Source organism: Mastigoproctus giganteus, chromosome 8 (genome assembly GCF_048544385.1).
Source record: "Mastigoproctus giganteus isolate SK-2022 chromosome 8, ASM4854438v1, whole genome shotgun sequence".
In the NCBI taxonomy this organism is placed as follows: Eukaryota; Metazoa; Arthropoda; class Arachnida; order Uropygi; family Thelyphonidae; genus Mastigoproctus; species Mastigoproctus giganteus.
Genome location: NC_143582.1, coordinates 210,357,923 through 210,379,016, shown reverse-complemented (window position 1 = coordinate 210,379,016; position 21,094 = coordinate 210,357,923). Strand labels below are relative to the sequence as shown.

The following is a 21,094-nucleotide window of genomic DNA, read 5'->3' as shown; positions in this document are numbered from 1 at the left end:
AATTTAACAAGATTACAGTGGAAATAATAACTCAAAAACAGTTTGAGGAATGAATAAAGATCATACCAGAAAATTAAGAAAATATTTTATTATAAGTTGTACGATGTAAAGGTAATTAATATACCAGCGACTTTATGAATACGTTCAAATAATAGTGTTATATTTTTTAATGAACCACATTATAATTTCCTGTCTATATTGATGTTTGTTTATAAACCACGAAACCATGATACTATAAAGAAGAAAACTTCAGGACACTGTTTAACTACCGATGGCTGAATTAGTTAGCAAATCCGCTAATTATGAACGTCCTCTAGCGGCTGGGAATGAAAACAGTGATAACAATATGAGTAATATTTATAATAAGAAACTTATACCGTATTTTGCATTAATTTCGTTCAGAATAACCTACCTCCAATTAAGAACTGCGTTTTTAATTTAGGGTATATATATATATATATATATATATATATTTTTTTTTTTTTTTTTTTTGAAGAGTACAGTACAGTAATATCACCACAAAATCTGGCGTTAATGTAAAAGAAGTGTGCTAGTAAACGTTGGCAATTTTAGTTATGTTCTGAATGCTGCTTTATTCAGTAAAATAAAAAGTATTGTGATCATATATGTGCACGATTGTATTTTCCCATTAGCATGCATCGTTGAGTGTCACTGCAAAATATTCCTACTCTAAGCTTCCTTAGTAGCACGAGCGGCAGTGAGAATTAAGGCAGAAGAAAGGTAGAGTAATGAGTGTTAGTTTCTCCCATGTACCTGGGCTGGGAAACCTGATCATTACTTCACTCTCGTTTAGATTTGGCCCCTAGAAGTGTCAGGAAAGACACTCTCGTAGTCCGTCTTGGTTCACTTGTGGCCCTACGTGGACCGATCCCTAATTGTCAAATGTTCGGGTCGGACGCGCTCTGACCTCCCTTGGGTGGCATTCCATCGTAGTCTTCTCCCTCACCTCGATAAGGAGACATTAGGCGTGAGCGGTCCGTTGATCCAAAGTCCAGATTGTACTATTGGAGAGAAGAAAAAGACATATAAAGAAAAATCATGATTGATTTATCTTCACTTAACGAAGTAATGTGCTTCTTTTACTTAAAGAGGCGATAATACAGTAGCCGTATCTTATTTAAAAGTAAACAAAGCAATCAGCAATTAACCTACTTAACTTAATAATTTGTTATATACTGTATAGGTAATTAATTAACTTGTGGAAGTCATTTGGCAATAAATAAATAAATAAATAAATTCTTTATTGCTGATAAGTACAGAACATGTACTAGAGACAATAATACTCATCACGGCGACATGGCCAGGACTTTTACATTATAATATTGAGATTAATTGGCAAAACATTTTTTTACCATTACATGGAAATTATTAGTTACACAAATTAAACATGTAAAAATGAAATTATAATAATGAAAATATCAGGACTGAACGTCATACGGAGGAAGTTATCCCAGTTCCACCGATGTAATCCACTCGAGGAGCATGTGACGGTATTTGTAGTCGGTAGCCATTTTTTGTAGGTCGACTCCAAGACGGAGCAGTGCCTGAATTTTGGGGAGTGCCTGGGCAGGTAGGAACCGACTACACAGTTTCAGCCGGTTGTATTTGAGGGTTAGTGTGGGCTCTGACCTCAAGGATGGCTGAGGATTGTGCCACTGACAGAAATCCCAGATGTTTGGGGCATTTATCACTCCTGTGTACATTTTTACTGAGGTCATTAAACGCCTGCTGTCAGTTAACCTCGGAAGCCTGGGTACATTTAGCTGCTCAGCCATGTCAGTTGTTCTCAATTGAGGGGGTCGGCGATGCTTATTTGTGGCCCATTTCAGGATCCAGTATTCACACGAGAACACCGGTTTTTGAAGAGAGGGCGACGCAGATGCCCAGATCTCAGCTGCATATAAAATAGCCGGATAAACAGTGGCTTGAAGATATCTGGTAGTGGTTGCGGCATCATTGGAATGAAGTAGGTGTTGTTTCGCTCTCCAGCGTAGGGTGTTAAATCGCTTCCGGAGGTATTCCGTGTGAACATTAAATTTCAGCTTCGGATCAAAATAGACACCGAGATCCTTATGGCAGGTAACTACTGGGATGAGAGTACCTAAAACTGAAGGTTGGATTATTGTTGGTTGGTTTTTCAATGAGTATATCATTATTGCAGATTTTGAAGGGTTAAGGTTTAATCCAAACATCTTCAAATAAGTTGAAAGGTCGGTCAAATTCTCTGTGATGGAAGATGTAATTGCCATTGGGTTTGCAGACGGTGGGATTAAGGTCAGAAACTTTATATCGTCGGCATATATTATAGCATCATCACGAAGACGCATGAAAGGAATCAGAATGGCTGAGAAGAGAAGGCCAGACAGGACACCACCTTGTGGGACTCCTGCATTGATTTTTCTTGTAAAGTGGGTCTTCTTCAAAGTGAGGTGGACACTTCTATTCTTCAATAAGGCAGTGAGGAAAGCTAGTAGGTCTCCATTAATCCTGAAGAAGAATTGTAGAAGACTGAGTAGGGCTGTGACGTCTAGACTGTCAAAAGCAGCTTCAATATCGGCGTACACTATAGCTAATTCAGATTTATTTTCGAAGGCTTGAAGAATTGATATCTGTGCGGCCATGAGGTTTGTTATGGTGGATCTATTTTCGACTGCGAAATGGAACTGTTTCAGCTTCTGTGGCATCAGCTGTTTGTTTAATCCTGAAAGGAGTGCCTTTTCTAGAAGTTTCAGGAGGGTGGAAGAAGTTGAGATTGGTCTGAAATCTTTTAGGCTTGTTGGTGCTTTAACCTTAGGTAGTGGCCTCACAGAGTATTCATTCCATTGAGCAGGGAAACCTCGTGCGGAAAGAACTGAGTTGTAGATTGAGAATAATGCATCTAGGATATAGGGGCTAAGGCATTTAATTATGAAATGAGGTATCTTCTCACAGCCTGCGGTACTAGACGGATGCAGGGAGTTAATTGCATATATCAGTTGCTGTCTTGTGATGGAAATTATGGAGAGGTCATCAGTAGCTGCAAATTGAGAGTTTTGGAGAGGGATTTCGGCAGAAGCGGACTTGGTTTTGAATCTTGAAATGTAGTCCATCCAGTTATCTAGATCAAGATTTGAATTAATGCAACTGTGTCTTGATGAGTATGGCGCTTTTCCTTTAGACAAGGTAGTATCGGTGTATCTCTTTATTGCTGATGCCTTGAGTCTGTTGAACATAGCTCTTGCTCTGGAGTATAGGATTCGATCTTGGGTTGTGCCAGAGATTTTCCACTGCCTGTGAAGGTACTGCTTGTTGTGGAAACTGCGCGCTAGATCTTTGGTCCACCAAGCTCTAGTTCTTGGAGAAATGTGTACGGTTTTGGCTGATGCATAGAGGGTGACTGTATTTATCCATCTTGTGATTAGGTCAACTGCGAGGGTTGGGTCACATCCATCAAGCACATGCCATGGAATAGACTGCGCTGCCTCGACGCACTTTTTTGGATCCAGAAAATTCGGATAAAATATGATTTTCTTTTCAACAGTATTACGGCAATTGAAGCTGGGCATAGGCAGAACAAGAAGTAATGCAATTGGGTTGTGATCTGAATTGAAGGACGTTTCTGGTGGAATGTCGACTCTGCAAATTCCAGAACATAGAATCAAGTCAAGGCGATTGGCGCCTCTCGTTGGCTCCTCATTGATAATCGTGAACTTTGATGGAGAGAGATTGTTCATTAGTCGTTGAAGGAGAGGGCTCAGGTGAGGTGGAAGGTTAAAGTCGCCGCAGAGAATGTGCGTAGCAGGAGGGTGTAACTTACTCATTATCCAGCTGGTAGCATCGTCAATTGTTGCAGTATCTGGAGCTGGGGGAATGTAGATTGCCACTAAATCAATTAAACAGGCATTAAACTTCACAGTCACGAGTATTGCTTCATAAAATAAGGAGTTGCTAGATGTGACGTGCACCAATTTCAGGTTGGAATTCTTGACGAAGATGGCAACACCGCCGCCTCTAGATTGAGATCTTGATGTGAAGAACGATGAAAAACCAGCGGCCGCAGCATAGGCTATTGACTCCTGGTCAGGTTTAAGCCATGTTTCTGATAGACAAATTACATCCATGCTATTGGACAACAAGAGTTGTTCGAGAGTTTCAAGCTTATTTCGGAGGCTCCGGACATTTTGGTAGAAAACTCTAAGGGTGAGTTGAAAGGGAATTTTTTTAAGTGCTGATCTCTTTGTAGATGCTTTTGAACACCTCAACAGATTAGGCCTGGTGGAAATTATACTGTTAATTGAAAGTGATTGAAAAGCAGGATTATGTGGTATTACATCGGTATGTTTATTAGCAGTAGCTGGGGCAAGAAAGTGATTGGAGCTGGATATGTGGTGCGGTGGTTTTCGACAGTCGAGAGACACTAGTGTTGTTTCACAATTAGTTAGTCATGCAGGGGAGAGCTGTGTCATCTTTCGGTTTTGGTCATAAGATGAAGTTGCATTGGATGGTTTTGGGTCTTTCGATTCATAAAAAGGCCTGATTAGAGTGCCAACTGGCCATACAGATGTGGATGCAACTGATCTGAATGCCCGACTTTCGCAAACTACTCTAAAGGACGAATAATTTTGCGTTTTCTTGAGTAAATTTGCAGATACTTTGGTATGCAGTTCTTTACTTATTGCAGCCTCAATTTCCTCAGCAGTTGTCAGTGGCCCCAGTCGGGAAATAAAAAGACTTCTGTGCTGGGAGGTGGAAGGCTTGCTCATCGATCTCAGAATAGAGGACGTGGAGGTACCAATCCTAATCTGACCCTTTTCCTTGATATTGGCAGGGTGACTCTTAATTTGAAAGGGTGACCTGGGGAAATGAGGGTTCTGATTAGCTGCTAATTGAGATGAAACAGAACGGGTAGCAGCAATTTTTGCCCAAGATTGTTTGTTCATGACAGGTGAGCAATGGCTGCTTTCAGACAGCAGCACAGATGGTAAAACTGAGGTCAATTTTGAAGGTGGGATGCTAATTTGGTGGGCTGCCACTTGTGGATCGCACCTCTGTTCAGCTTCTTGACACGAATTCATGACTGGGACTTCGCTGCTTGCTACATTAGGGAATTGAGATTCCTCTGAAAGGTGATTGGCTACCTGAGTATTTAGGCAACATTCTAATTCAGCGGAATCGTGTGAGGTCAAAATATCTAACTCTGCGGATTTGGTGGTGGATTGAGTGTTGATTCTGTTAACTGGTTCATTTTGTTTGGAAAACTTATGAATTTTGAAGCATCCGGTTTTGATTTGCGTATTAGTATACAGATCGTTAAGAGCAGACATCAGTTTATCTATAAACACAGGTATGAAATTTCTTTGCAACTCATCTGCTACAGACTTGCTTATTGACTCATTCTGCGTTTCAGGCCTTGGATTGTCCTGTATGGACAGTGCGGCCGTTGACACTGTTCCTGGCAAAGAGATATCAGTTTGGATCGTTGCATTATTAATGCTCCGGGCCTGAGAAACAGTTAATTTGTCTTTGGTACACGACGGTTGCAACAAGCTTTGCGACGAAAAACTTATCTCATCCCTGATACACCCTGGTGTTTTGCAACTGATTAACTTGGGTGTTTCGTTATGACAGTTATTGAGAGTATCCGTAGGGAGGATCGACTTAGCGGTATTACGATTCTTTGAAATTACGTCAGATGGCACATCTCGCGACAAAAGTTGTATACCGGCCATGTTCTTCATATCAGAATTTTCGTTCATGTTGCTGCACATCTCGCGACAAAAGTTGTATACTGGCCATGTTCTTCATATCAGAATTTTCGTTCATGTTGCTATGTTCAGATTGCCTGCTATTGACTGCTTCTATCCCTTTTGAGTTAAGTTTCATTTCGTGCAGGTTGCAAATTGAAGCGTGTTTGTTCCTTGACGTCCGCATCAAATTATAAATTGTGGTAACTTGTTCGCTGAGTTTTTCGTTCCGTTGTTTTTCTTTTTCAGAGCTCATTATGAGTTCTTGCTGAGTTGTTAATATCGTCCGGATTTGCTGTTTTAAAAGGTCCTGGTTGGTAATGACCGTATCTAGTCTGTTTTGTAACCTAACTATATGGGATTCCAAGTCGTAATGCTTTGTGTTGCTTTGACTTATTGACGAGTTTTGCTCTGAACAAATTTTTTTAATTAACTGTAGAGTGTCTGTACAGTTGTTGTCTTGTAAAGTGAGTTTGGGTCCAAGGGTTTCTATCTCTGAATCCTCAAAAGAGACTTCGTTATCTGATAATTCATCAATAATCTTAGAGAGCGCTTCTTTTCGTTTCTTTTCAGATATTTTCTCGGTTCGGTTTGTCTCTGTTGCAGTACAGCCAGCACAAATCCATTCATTTTTTTTTTCTTGCTTCATTTTCTTAAATGTACTATGCGCCACTGAGGCACATTCGAGACAATATTCCATTTTGCAGCTTATACAGAAAAGCGTATTTTTTACCTGATTCTTGCAGATCAGGCATGTCTCTGTTCTCTTCATCTTCAGTTACTGAAAAAGCTTGCTTATTCCCCGAGAAAACTTAAAACACGGTGAGTTCAGTTTTCGTTGCTCTTCTAAGCCGATTTCTGCGTGACAATCACACAAGGGCTGGTCTCCGAGTTTCTATAGCTTTAACGGTGTTATTTGTGGCCGTCAAATTTGTTGGGGCAGGAAAATAATTGTCTGCTTACAATAATGTTTATGGTTCAAGTCTCTGTTGGAGTTCCTTTGTCAAAACGACCTTGGAGTAGGTACCAAAAACGACTCCCGTTCAAGGTCTTAGTGATTGCTTAGTATAAGCTTATGAGCAAGTATACATCACGTGCGTTGAAACTTGGCGTGGCCAGCATTAAAATTATAAAATACAATTAAAAAGTTACCTTTTGACTTCATTGCGGAAACGACATGTTCATCCAAGAGCTCACCAAATTCTGAGAACGGACGTACAAAAAATTATCATACTTTGACAACTAAACACACAAATTTTTGATTAAACACAGAGTACTAAAAATACACGGCAGCGTGGTTACACACCCACGTTCACTTTCAACCGTATTATAGTACCTCTATTACTTTAATACGGTTTCAAAATTTTTGTATATCAAAGAAAACCTTTGGTTATTATGCAACATTTTTTTCAATATATATAAATATTTAAAAAATTAATTAAACTTATTATTAATATAATCCTAATAATTTAATAAGAACGTTATCTCTTAATTGTCTATTTATTTATCTATTCACTTCGGCTATTCTCCGGGCTCTTCATTTTGCAGTGGTGAAAGAATAGCTGAACTAAAGCGTTTTTCTTTTTAGCATAAAAAGGAGAATGTAGAGCTGCATTCCAGGTTGAGATCATTTCTTGATAATATGGTAATTCCACATTTCAATTTCAAAAATGTTTGATGCCGCTATTAGATCTTGTTAAGACGTTGGGTGGAGGCGTATCAATATTACTTTCTTCGACATGCTTTGCCTGCCAATCGTCAAATCATATCTTACTGCACATGATAGTAATCTACCTGAGTACTTTTCATAATCTTCAAACCACTTTGGAAATCCTTAATGTTTCTAGCCAGAGGTCTCCCGGCACACACCATTCGTACTGGAAGAGATTGCATTATTCCATGAATAGACGTTGTTTTCAATGGCCTCGTAGTTGTTAAAGCCACACCAAAATTCCTTCAGTGTTACAGAATCGTCACTAGTGTTTTTTTTTTTTGGCGACCTCGCCAAAGTTGGCCTTTACACTTTAGGGTTACACCTTGATCCATGGGCATTGTGGTTGTGTTCAGTAGCAAGGAAAAATATTTGCATATCCTGTGGCAAGTCATCAAGATAAAAGGATGCCCTGGAATGTTGTCAAGGATAAGCAATTTCCCATGTGTTAGATCATTACGAACACTGATTTCTACCCGATGTGAGAAAGACATTGTTTATACCAACTACGTTACTTACGAAGGCATGCCAACAAATAACTTCTGCCTTGTCAGCCTTCAACCCATTACGTTGGTGAGTACCATAGTTTCAAATAAATGAATTTTCTGTTTATACTCCGTGTACCGCGCCGTCAGAGGAGTTCGCAAGATAGAAAGAATACAAGAAACAGTGTATTTAGCAGTCACGCCCTGTATTAAAACCCAGACAATTAACTGTTTCCAGCCGTCTTCGGTTAGCACAGTGCATATAATCCCCGTTCTCTCCACACTTAAAATGGCCCGGGTTCGAATCCCGTCAGTAACACGAATTTTTTTATGGGCTTTTTTTCAAATTTCAAAACATGGCTGAGTTAGTGGATCTCATGCGAGAGTTGCATGGTTTTTTGTGGCGGAAAGTCGGGTTTCGTCCAGCAAACCGGCAAATCGACTAGAGAACATACGAAATTTATAGATATAATATATACGGGATAATATATTTGTCGCTGATGTATCTTAAAACTTACAACAATCAACCAACTCTCTCTTCTGGATACTCGTTTTCCGTTACCTGTGTCCTCGCGGATAATCTGCGTGGGTATAGTCGCTATTCTCCCCACACCGGGTTCGAATCTCATTATTGGCTGAGTTAGTCGATCTGAAGAGTGGATAGTAGAGACTCCCCCCCCCCCCCTCCAGAAACTTAGGTTTTTTTGCTCGGCAGAACAGGCAGATCTACCAGAGAACACGCGTAGGTGTGTGTGGTTTAGATGCCATTGATTGACGAGTGGAGCCTAAGTTTTTCTTAAGTTTTAGGTTAGATGAGTTATGGAGAGAGAATTGCTAAAGCAGCCTTGGTGTGTCATATTGACCATTTTGAAGTCAGAAATCAGCTTGATTTCTTCTGCCATCAAGTAGTTTAACACGGGGCTAGTAGTGTTTTGCATAATGGAACAGTGAGTTCCTGTTGGACATATGTCAGAGTTGGATTATTTAAATAGGTTCTGTTTTATTTATTTATTTAATTATTAATTATTTATTAATTCATTGATTGCGGATGAATCTTTATATAGGGATACTATACTGAGAAGAAATAGGCAATTTGAAGTAAAAACTAAGGACTTTGTCAAAGAGGGCCGGTAAGTACTAATTTGGTAGCTAGAGTAGAATTAAGTTAAGTTACTAGATGCAGAGAAGGAGATGGAATGGAACTTAATTGGATTGACTCTAAGACCACTGAAAGAAACCCAATAATAAGTTTCTAAGGGCGATCCGGAGATAAATCTGTTTATTGAATATTGTAAATCGGGAAAGAAAAGCATTAATAATATAATACCAACCTTTGTTGCACAAGTTAGGCAGTTGGTGACTACTTTGGAAATGGCATTCATTAGATTTTTAGTTTCTTTAATGACGTTGTCGACCTAAGAAAGCCAAAAGAGGTCATGTTAGTGCCATATTTACTCATAACAGTGCAGTTTCTTTATTTCAAATCAATCAGAGAATATTAATAAAGATTGGAAGAGTCACTGATCCAAGAATGTACATGTAAATATTAATATTTGCATAAAATTAATAGTGATAAAGGTAGGTCTGATTTCTTAATTGTTATTTTTTCCAAAAAATAATTGCTATTTTTAAAGTGATGCCACTGGATTAAGAAACACTGAATAATGTTAAACAGATAATCTTCTCTCGCATTAAATGTGTTTTTTAATCCAACGAGACGATTCTCTGTCTCGTTGGATAAAAATACGGGAAAGGATGCGTAAATCTGATTAATACTCATATAAGATTAGGTGACTTAGAATTATGCAGTACAATCAGGTAATCATTGCATTGATTTTCTGGCCACAGTTGTCGATGCGGAGAGTTTTGTAAAGTTTAAAGCAGAATTGGATAGCCACTGTTTTGCGACGAGGAAAGCATGTGCGCTAAAAAAAGTAGTCATATTAAGTTCCCCCGAGAACCAACTCATCTGCCCATGTGTATTACGTCCATAAACTGCATGTGTTCCCCGGTCGATTTGCCTGTTTTTCAATATGAAAACTCTTGAGTTTCGGGGGGGGGGAGGACTTTGTTATCAAAGCCTGAGACCGACTAACTCAGCCACGGAGTTAAAAAAAACAATGAAAGTTCTTTGTGTCGTTGACGGGATTCGAACCCGGGCCTTTTCCATCTGATGTGAGGTGGACAGCAGTTATAATCACTGTGTGCAACCTTCTCGACTAAGGTAAGAAGAATAGCGAATTTTTTTTGGTAGATGCATGAAATCCGCTTTTCATTTATCCGTTATAATACTAAAAAGCCAACTTTCTATACGTTTGATTATAGAAATAACGTCCGATCATCCCACTCTGCGAACAATTTATTAACTTTATTCATTTCATGTGATGTTTCTTTACTGACATTAGTGCAATAAAATCCCTGAATATGCAATGGGGTTTTCGACTTCGTTCGTCACGTGGGAACGGATTTTCAGTTAAGACGTAGATTGATAATTTAGCCTAGGAATTTTATGGGAATAAAACTGTATGCGAATAATGATGAGAATATTTAATTAGAATCTAAAACGATTAATTATAGATTTACTCTTCCGTCAAACTTCTAAATACCATCGCTGATAGCAGAGCAGATATAATCACCGTCCTCCCCACACTGGGCGGAAAAGACCTTCGTTCGAATCCCGTCATTAATGTGAGGAATTTTTATGGATCTTTTTCTAAACGTGGCTGAGTTAGTCGGTCTGACGCAGGCGTTGCTTGGCTTGTCTCCCGGAAATTGGGGTTTTTCGTCCAAAAAAATAGGCAAATCGACCAAAAAATACAAATAATTTAGAGACACTATATGCTGATGCCTCGTAGCCTTAGTTACTCTGGCATTTAATACACATACGCGTATTCAACCATCTAACTTGATATTTGGTTTAAACACATTGCCAAATTTAATATTCGCCCCCCCCAACCATCAACGTGTCCTTTGAATAGTAGACGGCGCCTCCGTAGCCGGGTGGGAAGGAGCAGCAGTGCGTAGCACACGCTTCTTGATTAGACCTGGGTTCGAGCCCGTCACCACCAAATACGGAGGATGCGGATAGGTCAGGGAATGACCACGGCATATCCCGGAGAAATATGGCCTGAGTTGCTAATGCTCCTAAAAAAAAAAAAAAAAAAATAACAAACATAAATAAATTTGAATAGTACATGCGGTAGCACAGTGTTTATAACCTCGGCACAATGGGCGGAAAAGGCCCGAATTCGAATCTAGTCAATGACGCAAAGAACTTTCATGTTTTTTTTTTGTTGTTGTTTTGTTTTCACTCCGTGGTTGAGTTAATCAATCTCAGGCATGGACAGCAAGGTTTTCTTTCCTGGAAACTCGGGTTTTTTTGTCCAGCAAAACAGACAACTCGACCAGAGAACACACGTAATTTATGGACATAATTCACATGGTAGACGAGATCGTTCTCGAGTGTTCCTAATATGACATTTTTTTATTTTTTGTCTTTAGAATATACTTACCCCATTTGTAATTTAATACTCCATCTATATTTTGAAGGATCAAAAAAAAAAAAAAAAAATCGGTTAGTTTTGGTTCAGCGTCACCAGCTGCCCTTTTAATTCCATTAAAAGAGCAAGCAGCTAGTAGTAATGCTTATTGCTACTGGATTTCTGAAATGCAATCTAGTCGCAATAATACTAATATGATCCTTTTTCTCAAACTCATCCTAGTGTAATCTCTTTTTCCGATTATGTAAAAATGTTAGCTAATTCTGACTCCTTTGAATCCTAATTTCTCTTAGAAAATTTATTCTCTGAAACAGTAAAAAGAATTTGAGGATTAGCTTATCTTATTTATTCTTTCAATAAATTTGCAAATTTCTATCAGAAAGAGGTCTTTTGACATTAGCGTCTCTTATGATAGTATCTTCATTAATGAAGTTGACACTCCCAAGGATCTTGGAATTCAATTTGACCCAAGATTTAATTTTGCTTTCCATATTAATTCTCTTCACAAAACTCACAAAAACTACAGTACAGTATTTCGATTTTAAAACATCTACATGTCTCCGCTTCTCAGTTAATAATTGAATATTTTCATCTTATCGTAGAACCAAACATTCTCTTCCCCTCTCCGGTATGCCCTAAGTTTTCAAATCTAACTTAAGAAATTGTCCTCCCTCGCATATTGGTTCTTTAAATAATCTTTTTTTCTAACCCAACTTTGAGGAAGTCATCCAAAAAACAAATATGACTGAATATTTAACTATTTCTACATTTTAATTCGACGTTATAAAGACAAATTTATCCCTTATCGGTAAACTCTAATTAAAACGTTGGTTTCCTGCTCTTTGGAAAGTAACTGGTTGGCAAAACATTATTAGATTATGAAAGACTACATAGACAAAGACTGCATACACTACGGATTACATAGATGTTTGTTGAGTTTCTCTAGCTTCAGTTCCTTAAATATTGATCTTATTCTGCGCGAATCTCATTTGCATTGTTTTGACCTGACTTGTAAAAGCCGTCCTCCCCACACCGGGTGGAAAAGACCATAGTTCGAGTCCCGTTGATGACGTGAGGAATTTTTATGGGCGTTTTTCACAACCTGGCTGAGTTAGTCGGTCTCAGACGAGGGTAGCATGGTTTTTTTTTGCCCGTAAACTTGGGTTTTTCGCCTAGTAAACAGAAAATCGACTACAGAACACAATTTACAAGATAGTACTGAATATACGGAGCAATATGGCCTCAGCAATATGGCCACTGTTAATGCTATTTTTGTTAATATGCATTTCTCATATTTTTATTTGTTTCGTCTTTTTTAAGATGCAATCTTTCTTCCTCCTCCACCTCCTCCTCCACCTCCTCCTCTTTGGTTGTTTTGGGTATGCAATTTGTTACTTTTTATGGTACCCACTAGTTGTACTTGTAACTGTTGCCCAAGGAATACTTATCTCGTTATATGCTCCAACTAACTCAACCTGTTCTTGCTATTGTTTCTTGTGTTACCAAGTGTGCCACTGTACTTGCAGTCTGAGTCGTGCTAATGATCTATATATTTAATACAGAAGGCGTTTTCTTTCGACACTCACTGTAAACGATAGGCTTATCCGATCGGGCTGAAAGTGGTCTCAAATCGAAGCTATTTCTAACTAGGTGGGCACAAAGTTGTAAAAATTATTTAAAAATTCCGAATAGTTTTATTGTATGAAACGGGCCAGTTTTGTAGTACAAACGAGAATGGTTCAACATTCACTTCACAGATGGAGCCACAGGAAGGTGTTAATTGTTAAACAAACAGTTGTCTAAGTTGATAAGGCGTTTTTTTTTATTTACAATTTGCACTTTTTAACTATTTAACTGATAACAGTTTGCACGTTCGCACAATTGTATCGTTTGTTCCGAAAAAAAAAAATAATAAATAATAATTCTCTGCTAACGCTGCCTACCTTAAAAGAAATAACTAATCGTTAGGATTCCATTCCACCTCTCGCTCTATACGTCCTCATGTTGCGCACGCGAGCTCATACACTCATTGCCGTTCGTTACATTTAATACGTTTAAAACGTATTTGAAACAAAATTGAATTAGATCCTAATCTAATAGTTCATGACAGTTTGATTCCTTTTGTTTTTGGCCACAACCTTACTTATGTAAATACCGTTTCATCACGTGATAACGAATGTGAAAATTTTTGCGATATCCAACCGAATTTCTCGACAGCCTCGGTTTAAGTGGTTAACCACCCAACATTTTAGATTTGAATGCAGGAGCAGTTGTTATTTTACTGAGGAATATGGCAATTTCAGAAGGATTTATGAATGGTACGCGACTTATAGTCAAAGTTACTCATCAGAGTTGTTTGGATCTAGAAATAATAACAAGCGAAGCGAAAGGAAAACGGTTACTCTTACTGCGTGGAGATTTGACTCCATCCGATTCGACTTTGCCATTCTCATTTAAGAGACGGTAGTTTCCTATTCGGCTGGGTTTTGCGATGATTATTAATAAAAGTCAAGGGCAAACGTTTGGTAGAGTCGGAATTTCGCTTACGAACTCTGTATGTAGTCACGGCCAATTGTATGTAGCAATGCCTTGGGTCAGATCATTCCAGCATGTTAAGATAAAGTTACCAGAAGGGCACAAGAATAGAAAAAATGTCTTTTTCAAAGACGTATTATAGAGACTGTACTACATTTTAAGAAGTTGGGCCGCAACATGAGTGTCGCGGTACATTTTTACACTTCCACATCGGTTTTTCCGAAATTTGAGGAAGTTTAAGTGAAGAACAGAGTGAGGAGTTTCAACAGGACATTAAAGACATGGAGATGAGGTACCAGAGGAGATGATCAGTTTGTAAAATGAAAGGGAATTTTTACTATTCTGCCCTTTTTAGTAGTATTTTTAAGATGTATTTGAAAATTGCGAAATTATCGCAATGGGTACTGCCAGTATTGATTCAATGATGTTTATTAAACGTGCATGTGTTTTTCCCCATTAATAATGAATATGGTTATCGATGATATCTGAATCAGCAATTATACAAATCATAGGCATGGCACAAAACATTAAAAAAAAAAGAGAAAACTCAAACCTCACTTTTGTAAACGTGGCTGCTTTTCCCACTGTCGGGTTCTTAACGGTGAACTGCAACTGTTGTACAAACGTTGGTACTCTGTCGAGGTATTCAAGCAGTTCTTTCTTGTGCTGTCCACCAGGAACCTGCAGTGAAAAAGGGCATTGATGATTAAAGTCCAATAAATAAATAAATGACTGCATCTTGAAACAGATTCACAGCAAAACTAAGAAATAAATGCGAGAGATAGGCAAAAAGTTCCGAGTATTTCTGAGAACAGGGTATATAAAATGTTTAATAAATTATAGAATATATTTTGATTGCTTATAAAATAACATGAAAAACTTGTATTTCAGTGTTTTATGCAGTGCCTAAAATTTTATTTTTGACATTGTTAGATGGAATATCTGTAAAATCGAGCATTTTTGCAGTAATCAAATTTTATACCAAAAAGAACAAATAGGCTAAAGAAACCCATGAAAGAATAAACAGTGTGCCATATTGCACCGTATATATTTTCTGTAAATTGCATATGTTCTGTGGTGAATTTTCTGATTTTGGACGAAAAACCCGATTTTTAGGGAGAGAAAAAAAAAAAAAAACTGCCCCTGATTGTGAAAGCCTGGATTGATGCCCAACCTGAAGATTTTTTTTGAAAGATTAAACTACTTTGTACATGAAATACAATTAGTGCATCGAACTTTGGGGTGAATTTAAAAATTGAAAAATAACATTGAAAAATAACAAAAACCATAGAAATTTGTGCCTATATCTTGTGTACTCCGTTCTCAGAACTTTTTTACCGCTCCTCGTAATGTAAGGAGTCTTTAAAAGACGTAATGAATAGGATAAGATAATAAGAACAGCAAGTAAAGTGCCTCCCCAAACACTTTTAAATTAATTTTTCTTTAAGAAATAAGACTTTTAAAGAGCTTTCTGTTTAAATACTTTCCATTAAATTAATGTGATATTAAGGATATTTTCTGTTTTCTTTTTTTTTTTACATCGGACTAAAGTTTCATTTTAAATGGATTGCAGTTTAAGTTTCCAGAAGTCCTTTTAAATTACCTGATAGGAGAAATGCCTCACGACCTTGTAGAATCTGTTAGCCTCTTCAGCAAAAAACTCAGCTTGGGTGAACAAGTCCTAAAAGTCAATAAAAAATTTATAAAAATGGCGTTACTAATAGCCTCTAAATTATATGTACACGGGCGATAAATCATTCTGCGTCTCTTTGAAAAATAGTTGTTTTTTATGGCAGGTAGAGAAATAGTTTTTGCCATAGAGACGCATTAATTACGTTCAGAAAGAAACTTTTTTTAGCCGGTGTACGCAGTTTCTTTTGTATCTCATTATATCCGAACTGCAGTGTCTTAGTGGGGTAATGCGGTCAAGAAAAAAGCGAACGATAAAAACACCTTTTTAATTATGACATGAATTCAAATAGGATTCTGTAATATGAGGAATTTTTCTCAACGAACCAAAACTTACTTGTGTTGTTTTGAGTTCTCCTTCACCTCTGGTAAACTGGTACATGGAGAAAGCCATCTGAGACATACTTCTTGCTCTTCTTACAATATCATTATCCGCTGTTGGCCATTTGTTAGTTTCAGCATCCATTTCTGACGTCAGCTGCTTCATCTCCAGGCCCAGTTTCGCAATGTTGGACTGCTCCTAGTGAAGACCAGTTCACTTTAGGACATAGAAAGTTTCATTTGGCCAGTAATTAAAGTTATGTTTCATATTAAGCAATTTCTGAGCTTATTATTATTGTTTTTCTCTGTGAATAAGGGGTGGGGAAAGTTTTGCAAATAGCGGGTCATCTAAAAATCGGCTTCGGGCCACATTTCAGTTTACTTAATTATACACAGTAACCACATAATATAATTACAATAATGAATTCAGTTGCGAATAACATTTTAACAAACATTTCTTACCAACTGCTTGCTTACATCACGGAGTCGAACTCTTTGACTGGTTTGTTAGATATTGATTGCTACGCAAGCAGATATTGCTTCATAGTGTGCCACCCTGTTATTTAATCTTAGTAGAATAAAACGCTGGAGGTTAACTTTTTTAAAGGTGAAATCGACTCCAACGAATGAGACAAATCGTTTTTCTGTTCACTTCAACCAAGACTTGACACAGTTACTCATGAGCTGGATGTAGGGAACAATTTCCTTATAGTTTACTTGGATTTTAGCAAAGCATTTGACTCGGTCCATCGTGAGAGGTTTCTATATAAGCTTGAACAGGTTTGGATTACTAGTAAGATTCTAAGATGGATTGTTGGGTGATTGCAGGGCAGAAGGCAGAGGGTTGTTAATGGATATTCTTCAGATTGGTGTAACGTCAGGAGTGGGGTCCCTCAAGGATCGGTTCTTGGACCACTGTTTCTGATTTTCATAAAAGACATTGATGAAAGGATAGAAAGTGTGATGTCAAAATTTGCAGTTGACGTAAAGATTGGCAGAGTCGTTAATGATCATTGCCAAGCAGCACTCCTTGAGGATAACTTGAACAGACTTCATAGATGGTCTGAGAAGTGGCAGCTATGTTTTAATGCTGCTAGAATAGCAATCCAAAAATAAATTATAAACTTGGCGGGGTTGAATTAAAAACACTGATGGAGGAAAGGGATGTGGGAATTACAATACTGGAAGATATGAAGTTTTCGATGATTTTTGATTTCGTTATCCTGTAGAGATAGGGAGGTCATAATCCCACTGTATAAGGCAAGTGTAAGACCACATTTGGAATACTGTATTCACGTATGGAGACCTTATCTAAAAAAAAAATATTGAGCTTCTTGAAAGGGCCCAAAGACAGGCAAACTCGAATGGCGAGATCAGCGGAAGGACGACCGTATGAAGAAAGACTCCGATTACAGAGCTTGGCAACCAGGCACCTCAGAGATCACCTGATTGAGGCTTATAAGGCTCTGAGATTAGTAAAATGAATGAAGGTGGAATTATTACTGTTATAATATAACTAGGGGTCATAAATTCAAATTACAGGAGTTGAGGTTTAGATTAGATTGTGGGAAGTTTTCTTTTAGCTAGTCAGTCGTTGATTGTTAGAACAAGTTGCCCTCGCAAGCTAATAGTTTGAATAAATTCAAAGGTCAACTGGATAATTACATATGTGAGGAGAGAAGCATATAATATGTTTTTTTTTTATCTACTTGTATTTTTTTTTTTTTTGACAGTACAGCAAAAGCCTGTGGCTTCCTTGCACTATATGACATATATTATTACTGTTATTATTACTTGACATTCCTCTACATACAATTAAGATTCAAATGTGAGAGGTTTTATTCTTTTTTTAACAACCTGAAGACACGGTGGATGCATTGGATGTGTTTCGCTCAGCCGCACCAATTTGTTTCACCAACTGCTGACTAGAAAAAGAATCAGGCCTCTAAATTGGACAAGAAGTTGACAACCGTTTTTGGCTACGAGCAGTACAGCTATAAACACAGTTGCTACTAGATTGTCGTTTCTGCTATAAGGTTTTTATCATTTTCTTTTTTATTTATTCCAAAAGGATCGCAGGTAGATTAATTAATAATTAGTCTGCTATAAAGGCTCTCCACTGTCTGTGTCTCACAAACGTTCAATTTCTGCTGCGTGCCTTTTTCTGTATAGTTTCATGGCCCCCGTTCTGAACTGGTATTTGTAATTCCACCGCTCTCTTCAAAATCAATCCGAATACGCGTTTCGACCAGCCAGCGTCCATTCACTGCCCTACTCCAGTCGCGCAGGACTAACTTTTTCTCTTTCCCATTTGTTTCTTCTGCTTCTGTTTTATGGAATAACTTTCCTTCACATGATTTCCAAAAAATTACAATCTGCAGAAATTCTAGTCTAATGTCAACAAATGTCTTCTCAAGCTTTAACCCATATACTGCACCTAAGTACTACAGGTTGTAATACCTTTTGTGTTTTGGGTTTCCTTAAGAAAAAGTATGCAGTAGAATCTCATAAAAAAATCCGGAATTTTTTTAAATATTTCTCCGATATTTCAAGAGGGTAGTCGATAATACAAGGACAGAAAGTAAAATAGCCTGGCTAGACTTAAAAAGAGCATTGCAGGCACTAAATTTATGCATCATGTTGTTTAATAATTACCAAATAATAAATACTGTACCAAGACTGCCCGTCATTGTTACTATATTTATTTGCAACTTATAAAATCAATCATTTTGTGAAACGTTCAATCCTAGTTCACAGCATAGTATTTAAATAGAACAGTAGTGTGCATTTAGTTTAGAAGGTGATTCGCTTGCTGAAATCATATCGCACTATATATAAGTCATTTTAGAAAATGTTGGACAGTCGCAACATTTCTTAGACAAGTTCTGATCTCTATAATCCTCAGAACTATCGTTCTGTGGAGATTATAGGGATCAGAGATACGGTTATTATTTAATAAAAATTATCCCTGAATAATTAAGCTATGTGCATAATCTTCAAAAAAAGGGGGGGAATGGGGGATTTTTTTAAAAAATCCAGAGTGTGTCATGTACCCTTTATGAGGTTCTACTATATATTTCCACGGAAACTGGTTTTCGTCCAGCAAATCAGGCAACTCGACCAGAGTTCTCTGGTCGAGTTGCTTACGATTTTATGTACGTAATACACATGGGTAGTTAAGATAGGTCTTGGGTGGTCCTAATATAGCAGTCTATATATGCAGTATATATATATATATATAAATATATATATATATATGCGCCCTTACCCTCATTCAAAATATTTTTGTTAATGTTTATTATACAGGGCGATCGTTTTAAATGAGAACCCACGAAAAGGCTAATAGCGTCGAGTAAAAGAGTGCTAGAGAACTAGCACTCTTTTACTCGACTAGAAAAGAGTGCTTCTGTGTATAGCATCGCCATCTGTTGACAATCTGTAAAACTACGAGTGTACAAGTACAAGCAATAAATAAAAACGTGGAGTTCAGTAGTGAGCAGAGAGGTGCAGGTGTTCATGGTGGAACATTACCCCAGAATAGTCGTTTAAAAATACTTAACGTGATTTCTGTAGGCAATTTCGATGTCGTAAGGGCACCATCAAAATCTGCGATACAGAAACATGTGAAAATGTTCAGAAAGACTGGGACCAAGAGTGACATCATTCCCGAAATGCTGTAGGCAGGGTTTTCGAAAAATGCTTTTTCATGCTCAATTATGTTTTGATCACGACGGTGATCATTTTCAACAGTTTTTGTGCCAAATTAGCTAACATCAATGAATAAAGAATTTTACTTGTTCATGAGTTCTCATTTTAAATGATCATCCTGTTTTTTAAAGACGAACAGAAACTGCGCTGGCTGCATGAAATTGGATTGTAGGCAGCGTGTGATATGTAGGCCTATTTTCCCAAATATTGTAACAGAAATCGATGTTCCAAAATAGTGAGACTTTCTGTGATCAGGCGGATTTGTTAAATCTCTGCCAGTTTGGGAAGGGCTGGACACGAACCTGTCATTGATGAGAGTAGTGTACTGAGACTTTTTATGAATCGAATTGTGTTAGGCCTGCTTAGATGGTTCTGTAGATTTCTTTTGGGATATTCTCTGCATTTTTTCCGTTCGGTATACAGACAAATCGTCCTTAGAACATTCCTCTTCACTTGATTTCGTCCTAGTTCAAGGGACGCTAAAAAAAAAAAAAAAAAATGCGCGTGTGTAGGATACGCACGAAAGGTGTTTTATGTGAAAACATCTTTGGCGGCACCTACTAAATTTCAGTCCGACAATCATTGTTTGGCCCTTTGGCGAAAATGTGAAACGGAAATTATGCAAATTACGTGTAAAAATGTTACAAATTTAAATTGCTGCCAAAGATGTTTTCACATTAAGAATCAACTGAATTAGTGACTGCATTGGCGCAATTTAATTACGTAATTAGTGGAAATGACGTAATTTGTGTCATTTCCGCGTCGCGTTTTCGTGACAAATTGGTTTTACTTCAGTTCGAAATTTAGTAGGTGCCGCCAAAGATGTTTTCACATAAAAAAAAAAAAAACCCTCAACTTTACCTCCTGTACACTTATAAGGAGATGCTGCTTGGCATGATGTACACAAACTACAGTACTTGAGCATGTAAGATATAAGATCTAACAAGTTAATTTAAATGACGATAGCTGGGTTGTCTTTCGCAAACTAAGAGATTAATTAGAAAAAAAACGTTAGATATAGTGATATTGAAAGATGAAAAAATGTTACAAATTTAATAAAATAAAGATAGTGGGTTTTTTTCAAGGTGAGATTAAATCAGGAGAAAATTTAATGAAGGGATGGGGTAAGCGTGAGAATAACTAGTAGCAGACGGATAAACTTGCAGCTCCCAATATACACGAAAACAAACAGGGGCAGCAGGAATAGGTAGCGGGGGTCATTTATAGTCGTGAAAGGGGTTGCTCGGGAGCAAACAATAGGACGGGAGACCGGATTAGTCGAAGCGTTTCCTTTGATCGGTTATACCGTCAGACTAAACAGGAAGTAGGTGCACTTCAAATGTTCGGTTTCAAATTAAGACTGGCGTCTGTGATGGAAGGTTTCTGATGCTTTAGAAGGCA

At 37.7% G+C, this 21,094-nt stretch overlaps 1 protein-coding gene across 1 annotated transcript in view; it reads right to left on the bottom strand.

The window, feature by feature from the left end:
• Positions 1-653: 653 nt before the first annotated feature.
• Positions 654-21,094, bottom strand: part of LOC150082240 (alpha-catulin-like) — a 96,327-nt gene continuing 75,886 nt past the window's right edge. Inside the window, exons 12-16 of the mRNA XM_090380072.1 lie at positions 16,002-16,184; positions 15,579-15,656; positions 14,534-14,656; positions 9,272-9,355; positions 654-1,022 (exon numbers count right to left, since the gene is read on the bottom strand). Coding sequence (XP_090236198.1) covers positions 900-1,022; positions 9,272-9,355; positions 14,534-14,656; positions 15,579-15,656; positions 16,002-16,184 — 591 coding nt within the window. The 3' untranslated portion in view covers positions 654-899. The remainder of the gene's footprint in view (positions 1,023-9,271; positions 9,356-14,533; positions 14,657-15,578; positions 15,657-16,001; positions 16,185-21,094) is intronic.